Source organism: Mesitornis unicolor, unplaced genomic scaffold (assembly GCF_000695765.1).
Source record: "Mesitornis unicolor isolate BGI_N332 unplaced genomic scaffold, ASM69576v1 scaffold17729, whole genome shotgun sequence".
Taxonomy (NCBI): Eukaryota; Metazoa; Chordata; class Aves; order Mesitornithiformes; family Mesitornithidae; genus Mesitornis; species Mesitornis unicolor.
The window spans coordinates 12,332-28,625 of record NW_010205402.1 but is presented as its reverse complement, the minus strand read 5'-3'; the positions used below and the strand labels follow the sequence as shown (position 1 = coordinate 28,625).

The window sequence follows — 16,294 nt, the reverse complement described above, 5'->3', positions numbered from 1 at the left end:
CCAACTCCTGACATTCTGTGATTCTGGGATTTACAGGAGCTCCCTGCCACATGAGTACGAGCATACACTCTACTTCGTGAAGGTAATGAGTGGGGGTTATTTGGCTTCCTGTTGCACTCATAACAATGTGTGCTTGCTGGTCATGCCGGTAGGTTTGTGTCTTCACCAGTGCTCCGTTCACCTTCCCCGGCCCTAGCCACACTCTCTCTTGACAACTGGAACCGCTGCTGTCTGGCATTTCTATTTCTTGCTTTTCTCCTACATGTTTACCAGAAAGGAGGGAATGAAAGAAGTGTGACAACTTCCTTCGGATTGGTCTCCCTCTCACTTTTTACCCTTTCACATCTGTCTTGCACAGATTCGTTCTCAAACATTTGTACTTTTGCTCCTAAGCACCTTCATGTATCCAAGCAAAATGCTTTCTGCATCCTTTCAGAAGTATTTCTTCATCCTTTCTTCATGTTACCATCCTTAAGAATTTCACTGAACCTCCAGCAGTGTCTTCAAATCTCTCCAGGATCTCAAGTCCTGTATAGAATTATTGGTGCTCTCCCTTAATGGCAATGGGCTCAGTGCCCCTTTGCTAATACCTTTACATGTGTGGAGGTTTAGTAACTAAATATACATTAAGAATATGTTGATAAATATAAGTTGATTATCATAAAATGGTAGTTGAAAACATTTAATAGGTACTTCAGTTTAGTGTAGTATAAAAGCAGGTTAAACTCTCTGGGTTGTGAGAATTTATTTCTCCTCTCTTCAAGTACTGTTTTTTCAATCTTCATTTGAAAAGTGGGACTCAGACTCTTAAACTAGTTGTTAAAGTATGGCTGAATGTCTGGTTTCAACCTACGACAGAAAAAATAATTCATTGCCTAATTTAGGGCAGGTGTAAGGTGGCAAAGCTTACCTGTGTAATGCAAAACCTATTGAAGTTCAGTCTGATATGTGCTCCTGGCTCTTCTGGGCTTTTGAAAGCCCACCCAGGTGCCCTCCAAATAGCACAGAGGCTTTAGAACAGAGGCTGAGTCCTGCAGGGCCGATACTCTCCACCACTTCAGGTGTGACTGTTTCCAGGCTTCTTTTTTTTTAACCTTTAAAGGAGGAAGAGCCAAAATCTCCTTATTTTTCAGATTGTGGGACCTCTGCTATCTCGATGTTGTGCAGGGACAGAAGTTGTTCATTTAGATGCGGAACCAGACGCATCGTAAAGGAGAGAAGGCAAGAGTTGGCAATGACACTGCCTCTTCACGTGAAGCAGAGCACATGAGCCATAAAGACAGCTCTAAGCAAGGGACTTGCAGCCTCCTTGGAAATAACCCTGTAGACCTGACTGTTATTTCTAAGACCAGAAGAGTTACAGTGGTGAGGTCATGGGTTATTTTTAATAGCATGTGACTTATCTCCCATTTTCTCATGTGATGGCCAGTATCTGCTCATCCTTAGAGGAGCAGAAATCGAGTCCATTATCCTCATGACTAATGAGATATCAGTATCCTTGATACGTGCAAGTTCACGTCGGCTGGGAGGAGCAGAAAGGCGAGAATTATTTAGACTTAGAGGAATGCACTCCAGCTATTTAAATAGAGTTAATGCAGTCAGCAAAGCAAACACTGTGTGGGCAAAGCATAGCTTCTCACACCGAGTGTGACTCGTCGAGCAGTGGGGCAAGATCTATCCTTTAAATGTGCTCTGTGCTTGCTTTCCTTTCATTTTCTCCTGCACACGTACCTGCTCCGGTGAGGTCTGTGCTGAGACAGCAACCTGTTGGGAGCCCCGTATAGTGACAGCATTTGCATGATGGTATTTGTGCAGCAAATGTGCATCTTATCCTGCTTTTTAATTTGACGGACTAACTCATTACAGTTTTTGGAAAGGTTAAGTAAATCTGTTTGCTTGGATGAAAATGGGGCCGAGCTGCTTCTCTTTAGAGAGATTGAATCTAAGCATTAACATACAGGAACATTGGTGCCTGTGTGCAGTTAGCTCTCTTAGAAGGGCTGCCTTTTCAGGAAGTAAATAGAATTATTTTTAATGCATCCATCTGAAGATTTAACCAGTGGTAACATGCTTTCAGACTCAAAGTGATTAGAATAGATTCAGAGTGAAAATGTTTGAAATGGCTAATGGAGTCGGAGCTCCATTTTCCAATACTAAACTCACCGTGTCAGTGGGAAGTACGCGCTGTCTGAAAACATTATTCCTAATCAATTGTTGATAAGAAGCAATCTTAACTTGTGGCTTTCGCTGTAGAAAGTGGATGTAGCAAGAGAGGGCGCTTAATTAAATTGTACCTTACAACTAATCAAACATCTGGGGCCAACTCTTTATGCAAATAAGACGCTGGCTGAATGCCATAGATCATGTTGGATATAGGATATTTATATAAAATAGATTAAAAAATAGTTCAGGAGAATTATAGAATTTAATGTTTTAGGCTGATACATGCATTATTTGAATATCACAGTTTGCATGCACAGATGAGAAGATAGTTGGCTTCTGATTTGAACAGACAGTTGCTATGATTGCCTAAACATTAGAAAATTAGGCTGCATTGAAAGCATACTTTTATAAATGCTGAATTCTGTAAATAAAATCCGTTATTTTTTATGACCCTTTCAGAAGCGCTTAGCCTGTTGTTGCAATTTAGTTGTTTTCTGAAGTAAAAAGGTTTTGGTGAATTCATGCTATGCCTGATCAGCCTTTAAGAGCATTTAACTTTGGAAGTGCTCAGCTATGAACAGGAAGTGTTTTTGTGGCAAGACTTCTGCTGCTCAGTGGTTGAACATAAGTAATTCTCAGAAGGGAAGTGCTTTGTAGTTTTTAAAACAAGTTTAAATATAACAATACACAAGATTTTCCATGTCCTAGTTCTATGTAAATAAACCTGTGATATTCTTTGGCAGTCTGCAGATGTGACAAGCCCAACGTTACCCAAGTGCAGTCTTGTTGAGAAGGAAAGTGGGGGAGCATATCACAGGCAAAACAGTGAGCTTGAGTTAGGTGTCTTGTTCAGCTGCAGTCCTTTGACAAGCTGTGGAAGGGAAAGGAGGCATGATGACCCCATTAAGGCAAGTGTTAGCTGTTTTGATCGCTGTGTTGGTATCGCTTGACACGAAGCATTGTATTAGGTCAAAGATTTGACTTACTATATGTCTTAACTGAAAAAAAATACTGGAAACTATCTTCTATATAATACATGGGGCAGATAAGTTTTGCTGCTGGCAAGCAGAAGAGGTTGTTGATCTCTCTGCAGCTTAGTCACCATCCCTACAGAGGCAGCGCGAGGCACAGAGTGCCCCACGCTTCTCTTCTCTTGTGGCCTCCCACTCTGCCCTGGTCTGGAAACAGCAGCTGATCTTTAGCAGAGGTGATACAGAAGGATGGTGTGCAGGCTTTGTGGCTGCTGCTGCTGGCGATGGAGCCTCAACCCTGGAAAGAACTCCATATGATGGGCCTTACGGGTGCCTGTGGATTTTGAGCTGTGCTCAGGGATTGCATCTTCTCGGGGCTGCTTAAAAATGGGACTTAAAATGTCATGTATGTGTGAAGTAACGAAGCATGTTCCAGAGACTGTGGGTATTGCTGGGAAGTCCCTACACAACCAAGGATTCAAACGTCTTAACTATTACTAAATGTGGCCTTGAAAATTCATTCTTCTCCATCTGCTGTCTCTTTTACTCATAAACTAAATGATTGTGTAAATCTCCACTGCACTCAAGCTTTGGTAATGCATCTGTGTAGAGCCAAGGAACCCACATTCAGGAAACCGAGCTTAGTTTGTCAGAACAACAGGGGTTTTTTTCACTTTGTGATGCCTATGAGGCATCATCGTTATTTGTGGGAGCCAAAGTGTTTTAATCACATTGTATCTTGAGCTATCCAGAGGAAACAGAAAAAGTTTGGGGAATCCCATGACATTTGCATCTGCCTGAGTGATACATGCCGTTTTTTTCATAATTACTCACATGAAAAGTGAGGGGGGTATTAGTGTGGTCTGTGTAAGCTGTAAGAGAAAATGGGAGGACTTCGCTCCTCTCCTTCCAAAAGAATCAATGTTTTTAGTTCTGTTTCCACATTCTTTGCTGAAAAGGCATGGGGTGCAGAAGGGAAACAGGGGAAGCAAGTAATGCTGTTGGATTTGGTGTATGTTTCTGGGAGAAGATGTAAGGAAGACTTGATGACTTTTTTATCAGAAACCTCAGAGACTGAAGCAAGTTTGTTTGGAACAACTTTGTTCCCAGAAATCTATCTGAACATTGCTCTTGCTTGTAAATAATGCTTTAGCTGATAGTATTGAATCGTGCATGCAAGGACTGGAGTTGGTGTGCATGTATATTGGCTGCATGACAAACTGAAAAATGCAAGCCATAATAATAAGGTCCTTAACCTCTTCATGAAACAAAACTGCTGTTCTGTCACTCTGACTAATTTGCTTTTTTGTTTGTCAGACAGACACAATTCCACTGGAAATCAGAACGCTATATCCTTCTGTACCTGAAGACGCAGAACAAAGAGCAGAAAATTTACTTGTTAAAGAGGTAAATATCTAGTGTGTATATCCTTAAATAAAACCAAGGGTTTGGGGGAGGCTTGCTATCATTATAATAAGCATCTTTTTTTCTTCTACTATTACTCAGGTGATTTGAATCAGGTTTGAATTTTGGAGGCCAGAAGATGTGGAGGGTGGGTTGGTTAACAGCATATCTGCAGGTGCCTGTTCTGAGATGCTTGTATCCTGAAAAACTGGAAATGCACTGAATCAGCCTCTCATGCTACTGTTTTCCAGCTGCATTCCCTGTTACTACTGGTCCACTGACACTGAGTTTGATATTTTTATGTGAGTGCTAATCATTGGTCATCTGCTTTGCACTTGGAAAATACTTGTATCTTTCAAAAAAAGATAACTGTTTGGCAATGGTTTAGACTCTTAGAGTTATTGCAAGGTGTGTATCTTATTCAGAGACTTATATTACAGCTTTCTGATGAGCAGTTGCACTGTGAAGGATGTGTAGGGGTTTATATTTATTGTCAGTATTTAATGTTGTACCTTCATAGTAGAAACTCAAAGTTCTTCCATGGCAGTTAGAGCCCCACTAGAAGTGATTAATCGTTCTACCTTTAAAAAATACCTATTGTTGTATTGTTTCCATACCTTATCTCAAACTGCAGAAAAAGATTGCTCTTCCTGCTGCCTCAGATTGTCACTGGTTTTATCACTTTGAAGGACATTGGAGGTGCTGGTCAAAGGAATTTACTTTAGATGGCTCACTGAACCTTCCCTATCTTTTACTAGAGATGTAGAGTATAGCTTACCACTTGAATTAACAGACTTACGAAACCAAATTTTCAGGCTTCTTCTATAAGAGATTTAATTCCAAGCACTTACAGTTAGCCCACAGTGTGTGTGTGTTCTCTGCCTTTTTTTCACAGGTTGGGTTTTTTCACACCTGGTTTCCTGGTTTGAATGAGTATGGGCCATTATAACTGCAAGATAATTTGTGGAGGAAAAGTCAGTTGCAGACAGACACAGAGATTAGAAAAAATAAAATCCAAGATTAGGCAGAAATGTGGCTGTTGAATTGTATGCAACATGGCATTTTACAGGCTGGCCCTGCTTCTCTCCAGCAGGTCTAGAAAGAGCAATAACAATTTACTGCTGGCTCAGATTGCCTGAACTTTACCATCTTTCTTCATCTGATGGTAGGGTTAAAAGGTAACATAGCTTTTGGAATTATCTACCTTCCCAGAAGCCTCGCTGCCCTTTCAGCACTTTCAGGATCTGCTTTTTGTTTTAAGGTTCCACAAGGTGCAAGGCCAGCACTGTGCTCATGGCTTTACAGAAAAGTGGTGGGTCTAAAAATGGAACACAGTACACAGTGTTTGGGAATCATTACAGCCGAGCTCTCCAAGGGGATGCTAATGACAACCTGGTAAAATACATATTGAACACGTCTATTAGCTTTCACTGTGGTACCAGTGAGCCAAGGGGAGGGGCAAAGCAGTGGGGAAAAAACAGGACTAGAAAACTAAGCCTGTACATGGAATAGTAGCAGAATAAAAACCTCTTTTAAAGTAGTAATGCGTATGTTCTACTTTGCCATAAGGCTAGAAGTTATATATAATATAAATTAAACTCTAGGCTGAGGATGATTTCTAGTCCAAAGTTAAACAAAACTGAGCATGGGGTGCTGTGGAGATCCCTGATGGCAGTCCGCTGCAGCAGTTGCACCAATATGTGCTGACTCTGCAGCAGTCCGTTGTGTTGCGGGCTGGTGTTCAGAACTTCTGGAGGGATGTGCAGGAGTGGAGTTGGTGACATTCGCTTCTTTCCTGAAGCTGTGAAAAAGCCAACACTTAGTGAAGGAGGCTTCTCTTTCTTCAAATACACTGGTGTCATGAACAGTGAGAGCATCCATTCCTGTACACATTTGACTCTCCGTTGCTCAACTGGACTTTTTACAACCCAGAATCAAATGTCTTATTCCTGATGGGACTGGACTGTTGGGGAAGCTATACAAAGGGAATGTACAGCTTCATCTCACTGAGGCCGTTTTGGAGTTCCCTGTAAGTGGTAACGTCTATCTTTGACCATTAGTCTGTGTTACACTATCTCAGTAGTTCAGTAAGTTGCAACATGAAGACGTGGAGCAAGTCAGTTAACTACAAATGAAGGGCCTGCTGGTAAAGGAGAAACTAATTTTCTTCGTATGTCGCAGTGTGAGGGCATTGTACTGAAACTATTTCAAGAGCTCAGATCGGTGATCTCCTGTCTCATCCTTTTGGTGACAGTAGGAAGGCTTTATTTCCACTTTTGGCTCTTTCATTGCTGGAGACCTTCAAGGATCAGGTCTTCTGCCCCAGCCCTTACCAAAATCCATACATAGGGCAGCTTGGGGATTTGATCAGATTCCCTTTGCTCCAGTGATCATACACAGTATTTGCAGGCACATCAGGATTAATTGATTGCCTGTGCAATATTGTTATTTGGATGCAAAAGTGCTGACAAGCCAGATGAAGAAAGATGAGGCTGCTATTGCTGAGGAAAGCTTTTGGCGTGGATGGCTTTTGGTGCTGTCCACCTGTAATGGAAGGTTTTGGGCTCTAGTTGTCTAATTCAGTTCTCTGAATGCAACTTCCACTGTTGGTGCTGTTGAGATCTTATGGTAACAGGCGAGGCAGAAGAATTTGCTTTTCAGATGTTCTCCTTTCTGCTGAAACTGTAAAATAAACTTTAAAAAAAAAAAGTGACTCGAATAAATAAATAGTCCTTTGATAACTATTTTCTATGGGATGCAAAGAGAATAAATATTTTACGTTTTATGATTGATATCTGAGTCCCTTTATTAATTTATACCTAATTATTAGGTATATCCTAAAGGTAATACTTTGTGAAATGATCGTTCCTATATCTGCAGTTGTCCTAGTATATTCTTGCTTGTGGATTTTTCCACCGTAACTTTTCTTAAGCAGGAGGAGCTTGAGTAACTAAATTAGGTTCCAAGAAAAGAGAAGTTTCCAGAAACTTTTAAAGCCAGAAGATTGTCTTCAGTGTTTATTTTTTCTAAGTATTCCTGACTTCCTTGATTTCTGTACCATGCCATACTGCTTCCTCTCAAATTCTGACCTTTCTCACTCCTGGCAGCATTGGCTGCATGTCTTTATCCCAGTCAGCATTGTCCTTGTGGTCCATAGCTTTGGCAAATAGAAACATTCATTCCGCAAGAAACAAAGCAAAATTCTTCCTTTTATATTGTGGAAACATTCCTAATATCACCTTTCCCAACTCTGTATTCCGGAATGTGCAGATCAAATGGCAGTCCTTGGGATTTTTCCCACATTTAATTCAGAAATATAAGGGGATAGTGCATTTCGCAATTCAAGGTTATATTTAGTTTGAGGAACTTATGCTGTCTAATTGCAACACATTTAGTCCCGTTTTAGTTTTCAACGATATTTTCAGAAAGCATGGATGCATACTTACATACATATTATTTGTGGAGGTATCTATATGAATTAAATTTTAGGTGTATATGCAAAAATAAATCCAGAAAGTAAATAAATATTAGCTTTCAGTATCTTTTCTTAAATGGATTTAAGCTGGATGATCCCTCGAGAAATGGCAGTTGCTACTCGAATATGTTTTTGGGAAGCATTTTTGCATGCTGGCCCCATGGATGAGGAGGGGGATACTGGGAGCTGTGCAGGGGCAGAAGGAGAACACAGCAGCTTGCTGCAGAAGCTCCTCGAGGTTATGCAGTGTAATTGTGGAAAACAAGCTTAGAAGGACCTGTGAGAAGCTGTCTCATCCTGCCCTCCCAGGTAGACCCATCCTTTTTGCTTCAGGAGTCTGATCCAGCGATGGTCGTTGCTACAGGAAGATCTTCTTTGGTGGCTTGCTGGGCCTTGGATCAGCTTGCAAGTGTCATCACTGGTGGTCTCATCCATATTCTAGCAAAGGTGGTGGAGTTCGTGTTGCGTTCTTAAAATCCTATTGTCACCTTCGTTCTGCTGTGCACTTCTTACTGGTCACTGCGGTAGATGGTTTACTGTTGTGCAGATGGGCTGATATGAGGTTTGTGAGTATTATCAAAGGGCCAGCTTGCATAGGTTCAAGTCAGACCTGTCTCCTTCAGAAATCTGCTGGCACTTGAGCTGGTTTTGAGCCTGCTTGTAGCTTTTGAAGTCACTGTAGAGCCAGGTGCTTCTTTCAAATCACAGACATCTAGTCAGTTGTTGTCTTAGCAGTCTGTTGGAAAAAGCCTGGGAACAGAGGCCAGCTATTAATGGCAGTTGTGACCTGATTGTGTCCTGCGTGTGGCGTCTGGAATCTGCCAGCTTACTCAAAGAAGTCTGAGGTAAACCAGGATGGAGTATCCTGGTGGCACTCTGCACATGCAGCATTACTTAAGCCTGTTTAATGACTCTGTATGTGGTGCCAAGTTGTGGTGGTTTAGCTTATGGAAATGACTCTCAGGGATGATGATTACAAAGGCATGAGCTTGCTGGAAAGAGTTGTTGAGACTGAGCTTTCCTGAACCTCAGTGCTGGCTCCTTTTCATTTGTGGGTGTAATTGTAGTCCTCACACTTAATCCTTAGAGCAGTAGAGACCATGCTGGCTGAAGAGCACTACATGAAAATGAAAGAACAATGTCAGATTATTGAAATTTCATTTGATGGATAATGTAGTTCATTTTGTCTGCTATAGTACAGTATTCACATGGTTGCCTGTTAACTTTCCTGTGTAGGTTTTCTAGATGCAGAAATTGGAGTTGTCCCTTGCACGTTTTCAGAGCCCTCACCATTCTTCTGTGTTGTTTTTTTTCATTTGAGATTTTGCAAGTTGTGTCTACAGGATCTGTAATTACTAAATGTGAGTCTTATTAATCATAATGTTAAAAGAGCCACGGCCTTCTATATAATTACTGAAAACTGTTGTGTGTCCATAAGTTGGTTTCTGAGGCTTTTTTATTTACAGGCTAATCTGCATTGCTTTCAGATATTTCAAAGTCAAAATAAAATGGGAACTCCTGTTGATAAATGCCACAGAGAAAGTTTTATTATTGCTCATCCCAGTGTAGATATCTCCAGCTTCAAAAATCTAAGTGCTTGCAGTACTCTAAGGAACTGTAATGACAGGGCTATGATGTATGTTATTAAAGGACAGTAGGTCTTTTGATAGCACAAGCGGTAAATACTTTTAAAAAATTATTAATACTTCAAAATAATAGTGTGTTTTAATGTTTGTTTTGTTACACTGCTGTGTCACTGGACTTTACTATATGTGTGAACTGTGTTAATGTGGAAGCAGCATCAAAAGCCCTGAAATGAAGGTCCCTGTTGCCAGCAGCTGGTCACGACGCTGCCATGCTTGTTGCAAGTGTAAGGGCTCAGGGGTAGGCCTGAGGTGGAGGGCTGAATTCCAAGCCAGGGTAATCACACTGCCTTGCACCTTCCTAAATCCTCGTATGCTGCCTTTAGTTGTTGCAGCAGAGGTCACAGGCAGGAGAAGCCATTGGGAATGCTTTATGAGCAGTGCTATGCATGTCTCCCATCATGGGGCAGGGCACAGAGCCATCTCTGCCGCTTCCCCTTTAGCACTGTGGCCACATTCAGCTCTGGAAGGTCTTTGCTTTCTGTTTCCAAGCTCTTGCATGGACTTGCCTTTTCCTGCTCAACATCCCCTGCTTTCCACCTTGGAAACAGCCACTCTTCAGGGAGAGTGGGGTGGCAGGATTGCTCTGTGCATGCAGTTTCTCTGCAAGAAGCCCAGTTGTTCCAAGAATGACTTACATCATCTGTGCATCTTTATTTCCAATATACCTAGCGCTGTCTTAGAGACAATATAAGCAATAGAGTTGCATTCAAATGTTTCAGGGTGTTTGGTCATTTGTGTTTTTCTCACTTCCCATTCTTTCTTTGTTTTTCTTTTTTTTTTCTCCAAAAGGTTCATTTGCATTGCAGGGTAAATCTCTTTTAAGTGTCCCTTTCACTGTAGTAGCCATTATGCTGTCATCACCAGAACCAGACCTAAGAAGTTACAGGTGCAAAAAGCTTGCAGGATTGTCTGTCTCTCTAAGGAAAAATTAGGCCAGCTGGGCAACAAGAAAACAGAAAAAAATACCCTGAATTTGATAGGGCCCTTGGGAATGGGCTGTGCAGCCTGCCTGGGCAACAGTGCAGTAGGAAAGTTCATCCAAATGTGTGCCAACCCTCCCACATCGCAAAGCTTCCATTTCTCCATCTATATTTTTCCTCCCCCACAATCCACTTTTGTTCAACAGCCCCTGCACCGGTGCCTCCATCCTTTGCCAGGAACAGTAGGATCCAGCTCTGGCTTCTTGATGAAGTCTCTACCTCTAGAAAGGTTTTTCTTATTCTTCAAATGAGGTTTGCAGGTATTTTTTCCTCATTGCTAAAATTCAATTTCCAATCATAGTTCCCAAGTTAAAAAAAAAATAAAATCATTAAAAGTCAGTACAGTCAGCAGAAGTATTTGATTTTTAGTTACAGTATTCTGAAGAGAAAATGCTGTCACTTTTTAAAATTTAAACTGGATCTAGTTTACGATGGGTAGCCACAACTAGCTAGTTCAAGAACACCATTAGCTGTTGCACTGAATTGGCTTGCCTTTTGTAGGTTTACTGAGTGATGCTTGGATGTGCTGCTTGTCCCCTTTGATTTTTATTTTGATTAGGTTTTTCTTGGAGGAGCACAATAAACCTTTATAGTTATAAGCTAAAATACTGTGGCCTGCTCTGTGTTATTCTCAACTGGTTTCTTTAACACATCAACCTATAATGTTTGCAATAAAAGCCTGCATTGAGAATTCTCGGTGGGTTTTAATTGCGTCTGTTAAATAGGATACTTAGTAATGAAAGTACCACGGGGAAAAAGTGGCTCTTTCTGTAGAAGGTTCAGTTGGTTTACGTTTGTCAAGTGGAAGGTGAGTGAAGTGTGAATTGGAGTGTCTGTGCTCATCCTCACGACGTTCAGTGAATGAGCTTTTCATGGGCTCGTGTAGAACAGTGCGTGTGGCTCTTGTAAGAGTATTCTTATAGCCCAGGTGATTATCAATTCGTTTTAACTAAAACTTAGATCGCACAAATACAAGAGTGACCAATTCATTTTAGGAAGATTCATAAAACAGAAAGATTGGGTTTTGGTTGGCTTTTTATTTTCTATTCAAAGGCAGAGTGCAGCCAGAGTTGGAGTGGCATAGAACCATGGTTGTCAGGGCTAGGCTTTGAATTTGACCCTGTGAGGGGCAGAGTTAGTCAGTTATAATGCTGTAGTATTATGTTCATTCTCAGAGACTATGTGATTGGTTTATGTTGTCTAATGGTCACACTTTATTCTGCATCCTCTACGATAATGTGGGTTTGTGTCAGACCAGAAAGTAGGTGCTAGATCCACATGAAATGTGATTACTGCAGCCTGCCTTTGGTTGTGCTGAACTGCTTGATTCAGTGTTGGAGTGGGAGAGTACTGCCTATAAATGGGCATCCACTTCCTTGCCACCTTTTCACGGAATCACAGAATATCAGGAGTTGGAAGGGACCTCGAAAGCTCCCCCAGTGCAACCCCTGCCAGAGCAGGATCACCAGACCAGGTCACACAGGAACACGGCCGGGGGGTTTTGAATGTCTGCAGAGAAGGAGACTCCACAACCTCTCTGGGCAGCCTGGGCCATGCTCCATAACCCTCACACTGACAAAGTTTTTCCTCATGTTCAGGTTGAACCTCCTGTGCTCCAGCTTGGGACCATTGCCCCTTGTCCTGGCATTGGACATCCCAGAGCAGAGCCTGGCTCCTTCCTCCTGACACTCGCCCTTTACAAATTTATAAACATTAATGAGGGCACCCCTCAGCTCCTTTTCCATAGTTTAAAAAAAAATAAAGCAGTCACAGATAATTTGTGGCTACATACTCTGTATGTTTTACGCAAGATTTAAAAAGGAGATTTGTGCTGAGTAATCTAGAAAGCACCGCCTTTAAGTTTTCAGCCCACCTCAGTTACTGCTCCAGCAGCCTGATAATCCCCTGTCTCTCTGAGGCAGAGATTGCTGTGCAAGCAATGGCTCCCATGGGAGCTTCAGAAGCGGCTGGCAGGGAAGAGAGGGCATATTCCCAGTTGGGGCAGTACTAACTTACTCGTCCCTTTGTTGCCTTTTCTTCCAGTTTCTCTGTGTATTTTTTGGTTCTTTAATATTTTTGCTCTGTCCCTTGTTCCATTCTCTTTGTCTCCTGGAGCCTCAGCCATCCTGTGAGAGTCTTTCCTTTTCCCACCTCAGATTCCTTTCAGTGCTGCTGCTTCTTTCTCTACTCTTGGTCTCCACCATTTTCCTTCCTGACGTGCCTCCTTTTTCTTGTGGTCTTGGGCAGCCGCTTCTACTGTTGGGTTTCAGGCTTGCTGCCTCTGTTTCTTCCTGTCCATCTCACAAGGGCTGGTGCAAATGTTCAGGTGGAGTGTGGGGAGAAAACAAAACAATACTGGGGTAAATTCTTCAGTATACTGTACAAGTATCAGTTTGCATTTTACACTCTGTAGCAAGAATAACTGGAATTCCTGAAATTGTCATTTTTCTCATTGTAGATGTATGCCTTATCAGTAACTGTACATATTTCATGCATCTTGTTGCCTTTAGAAATGCCGTGTTGTGTTTAATTGTGTTGATAGAAGTTCTGTATTGAGTAAATCACAGTTATTCTGGTCTGTTTGACAGCATAGCAAAGCCCTTCAGTTTAGTCTTTGCTCAGGTCCAGTTCCCCTATTTAAGGGAGATTGATATGTTAAGAACAATTTCAAAAGATGACTGCAAAACTAGCAAGAAGTTTTTTGGAAAATAAAATCTACACGGAGGTGATGAGCTGACTGAGCAAATTCAGTGTGGAAGGGAAAATGACTCTCTGGTGAGAAATGATAGTCCTATTAATATATTCCTGACTGTTGTTGAGACGTTAAAGATCAATCCTTAAGGGCAGAAGAGGTAGAGGGCTCGTGCTGCAACAAGGGGGAATAAAAGGAGTAGGGCAAATGTATTTACAATGGGAGGCTTAGGTAATGAAACACAATGCAAACAAAAAATGTGTAATTAATGTCCGTGGACAAAGTCAGGCCTAAACTAGGTAGTGTCTTTTGAGGCAGTAGTGATATAGTTTAATGATGTTTCCTACAGCGTAGATGAGAATCAGTAAAGCATGTTAAATTGCTATCAGCCACCTCCTCTGTCTTGTATGATACAGTGCATTTGATTTAGATGGGAAATTGTGCTTCAAAAGGTGGAAATGTATGACTGACTTTCCTTTAAGAACTGTGCACCCAGCTATAAAAGAGAAGAATGTGTTCTCTAGCGCAAAGGACTCCCTCAGATGTTTCTTAGTTCTCTAGCCTTCTTGAGTCTAAAGAGTTGTAGTAATTCTACTGTTGTTGTTTGTGTTTTTTTCTCTTTAGGCTTGTAAATACTACAGTTCCCAGTGGCATGTTGTGAACTACAAGTATGAACAGTATTCAGAAGACTTTCGACACTTACCCCAGTAAGATCTAACATAAGTTCTTCTTTTTCTGTTTTTTCCTATTGGGTTTGTGTCATTTTGCTGAGCTTTGTCCATATTTGCACTTTCATTTGTCTTGCATGTTCTGCTTGGTTTACTGTATTTATAGCACGTTGCATTTTTGAAAAGGGGAAGAAAAGGTCCTGTAGCAAAAGTTCAAGACTCTGCAGAATTCACTAGTATCAACAAACTCCATCAGTGCTGATTCAAATCCTTAGAAGTGTATTTGCGTATTCAAAGCACAGTTGATACAGGAAAGCTGGCTTTCTGTTTTCCTTAATAATGCATAAATGTCATTCACCTTTAACTGGGATTAATTCTCCCTGTGTAACAGAGGAGTAGGATTTCACTTAGTGCTTTGTAGCGGCACTGTTACAGAAGAGCTGGGTGCAGTGTGTGCCGCACTGGTGATACAAAATGAGATGTGCAGGTGTCTGGGTAAGCAGGCATCCATCCCTTCTGTGGCACTACATCAAAATCAGTGTAAAGTTGCTGGGAGGAGGAGGAACAAGTTTCTTGCCTTGAGTGGAAAGAAATTAGGAATTTGGTGCTCATTCCTTCATGCCTGAGTTTCTACCCATACTCCTGTTTGTGGCAGGTTTGTATCCTGTGCCCTTAGGGCTGTTTTAGGGAGCAGTTAATGAAATCACTTAATTCCCATATGAGCTGCGTTACCGCCTTCCTTTCTGGAATTAAAATGATGATACTGGATGGAAAAGGTTATGTGCACATAATGCAGGAATGGGTGCTCCGGGCTTGGGTTGCATGGAAACTAGGACTAACTAAACATATCATTGCAGGAATTGATAAACTGATTCTTATGGTCCCTTTGGATCCTGGCTTTGGGCTGCAAGCTTCCCCTCAGATCTGCATTCGCTCTTGTGTGTTGGTATTTTTGTGAACAGTAAATATGGTAGCACAAAAAGCTATTAACGGCAGTCTTGCTAATCAGAGATTATAAACGTATTTTCTTAAGTACCCACTGTACTGATTGTTTTAGAAAATCAATGCCTTTAGTGCTCAAGAAAAATATTTGTGTCACAGCAGTTTTCCGTTTAACTTCAAGCATCTTCACTCATATGAAATATGCACGTGAAAGACATGGTTGCATTACTCTGCACAAAAGTACGTCTTAGCTGATTACGTACATCCTCTTCTGTTAAGGTTATTTTGATAAGGTGCTTAGTATGGTTTATTTTCATGACTTCATGCTCCAAAGATGTTATGGCATCTTACATCTTACTTCCCCTCCCGTCTTTGCATAGAGGATTATAACAAAACAATAGATTTTGTTTTGTCATGTGTCAGAAGACACATGTCAGACTAAATCTCCTCATTAAAGTGGCTTGATATACCCTTGTCATAGTATTGTATCTCATTGTTGATAGCTCTGGATGCCCAGTTTCCACAGGTTTTTGATTCATTTGTGCAAAGCTCCTGTCACGCTATCAGAAATCTAAACACGTTACTGTATAACTTCCCTTATAGGAAATCATTGTGTTGGGGAAGGTTGGATGAGTGTTAAACATTCAGCTTTGCATCATGAGAAAGGAATATAATTTACAGTACCAGATCTAACTGTGTCTAAAGTGCCTCTGTTCACTGAGGGTGTGCTGAACCTTCTCGTGGGCATTCCCATTTAGAAACACGTGAACTGGGACTTGGCAGCCTTCAGCAGTGCTGAAGGACTTCACCGTTGTTTGCACACAAGGCCATATAACATGCCAAGTAATGACTGCATGATGTAGCAGATTTTTATCAAATACCCAAGTTATTCTTTCTGAATGCTGACCCCTTTCTGATTGGGAATGTGATGCTGACCACCTGGGGCAAGCAGTGAGGACTCAACATGTCCATGGTGCAATTCCACTGAGGTAGTGCTGTGGCACCAGAAAAGAGCTCAACGACAAGCGCGCGACACCGTGACCAAAATATTTAGCAATTGCTTTAGTTTTCCTCTGAATGTGTTCCTCCTTTGAGGTTTTTCCTCTCTGTGAGCTCTCACTACCTCTTTCTACACCATTTTTTATGCTTTGTGTTGGTGTGTTCTTGCTTCTTGAGCAAGTAGAAGGATGGAGGAAGAACAGGGGTTGCTTAGTGTGTGCTGTGATGACAGTGTGTCTGGGAACTGAAACAGTCATTAGCAAAGTTTTTGCTGTCATTTACGGATAACCTGGAACATTTAGTAGATATTTGAGGTCTGGTCCCTTGGAGTTCTGCACCTTCATATTGGTCTGA

At 41.5% G+C, this 16,294-nt stretch overlaps 1 protein-coding gene across 1 annotated transcript in view; it reads left to right on the top strand.

Moving 5' to 3' along the window:
• Positions 1 to 142: 142 nt before the first annotated feature.
• Positions 143 to 16,294, top strand: part of LOC104546107 (dedicator of cytokinesis protein 10-like) — a gene marked incomplete at its 3' end in the record, with an annotated part of 27,568 nt that continues 11,416 nt past the window's right edge. Inside the window, exons 1-3 of the mRNA XM_010191400.1 lie at positions 143 to 148; positions 4,452 to 4,541; positions 13,956 to 14,038. Coding sequence (XP_010189702.1) covers positions 143 to 148; positions 4,452 to 4,541; positions 13,956 to 14,038 — 179 coding nt within the window. The remainder of the gene's footprint in view (positions 149 to 4,451; positions 4,542 to 13,955; positions 14,039 to 16,294) is intronic.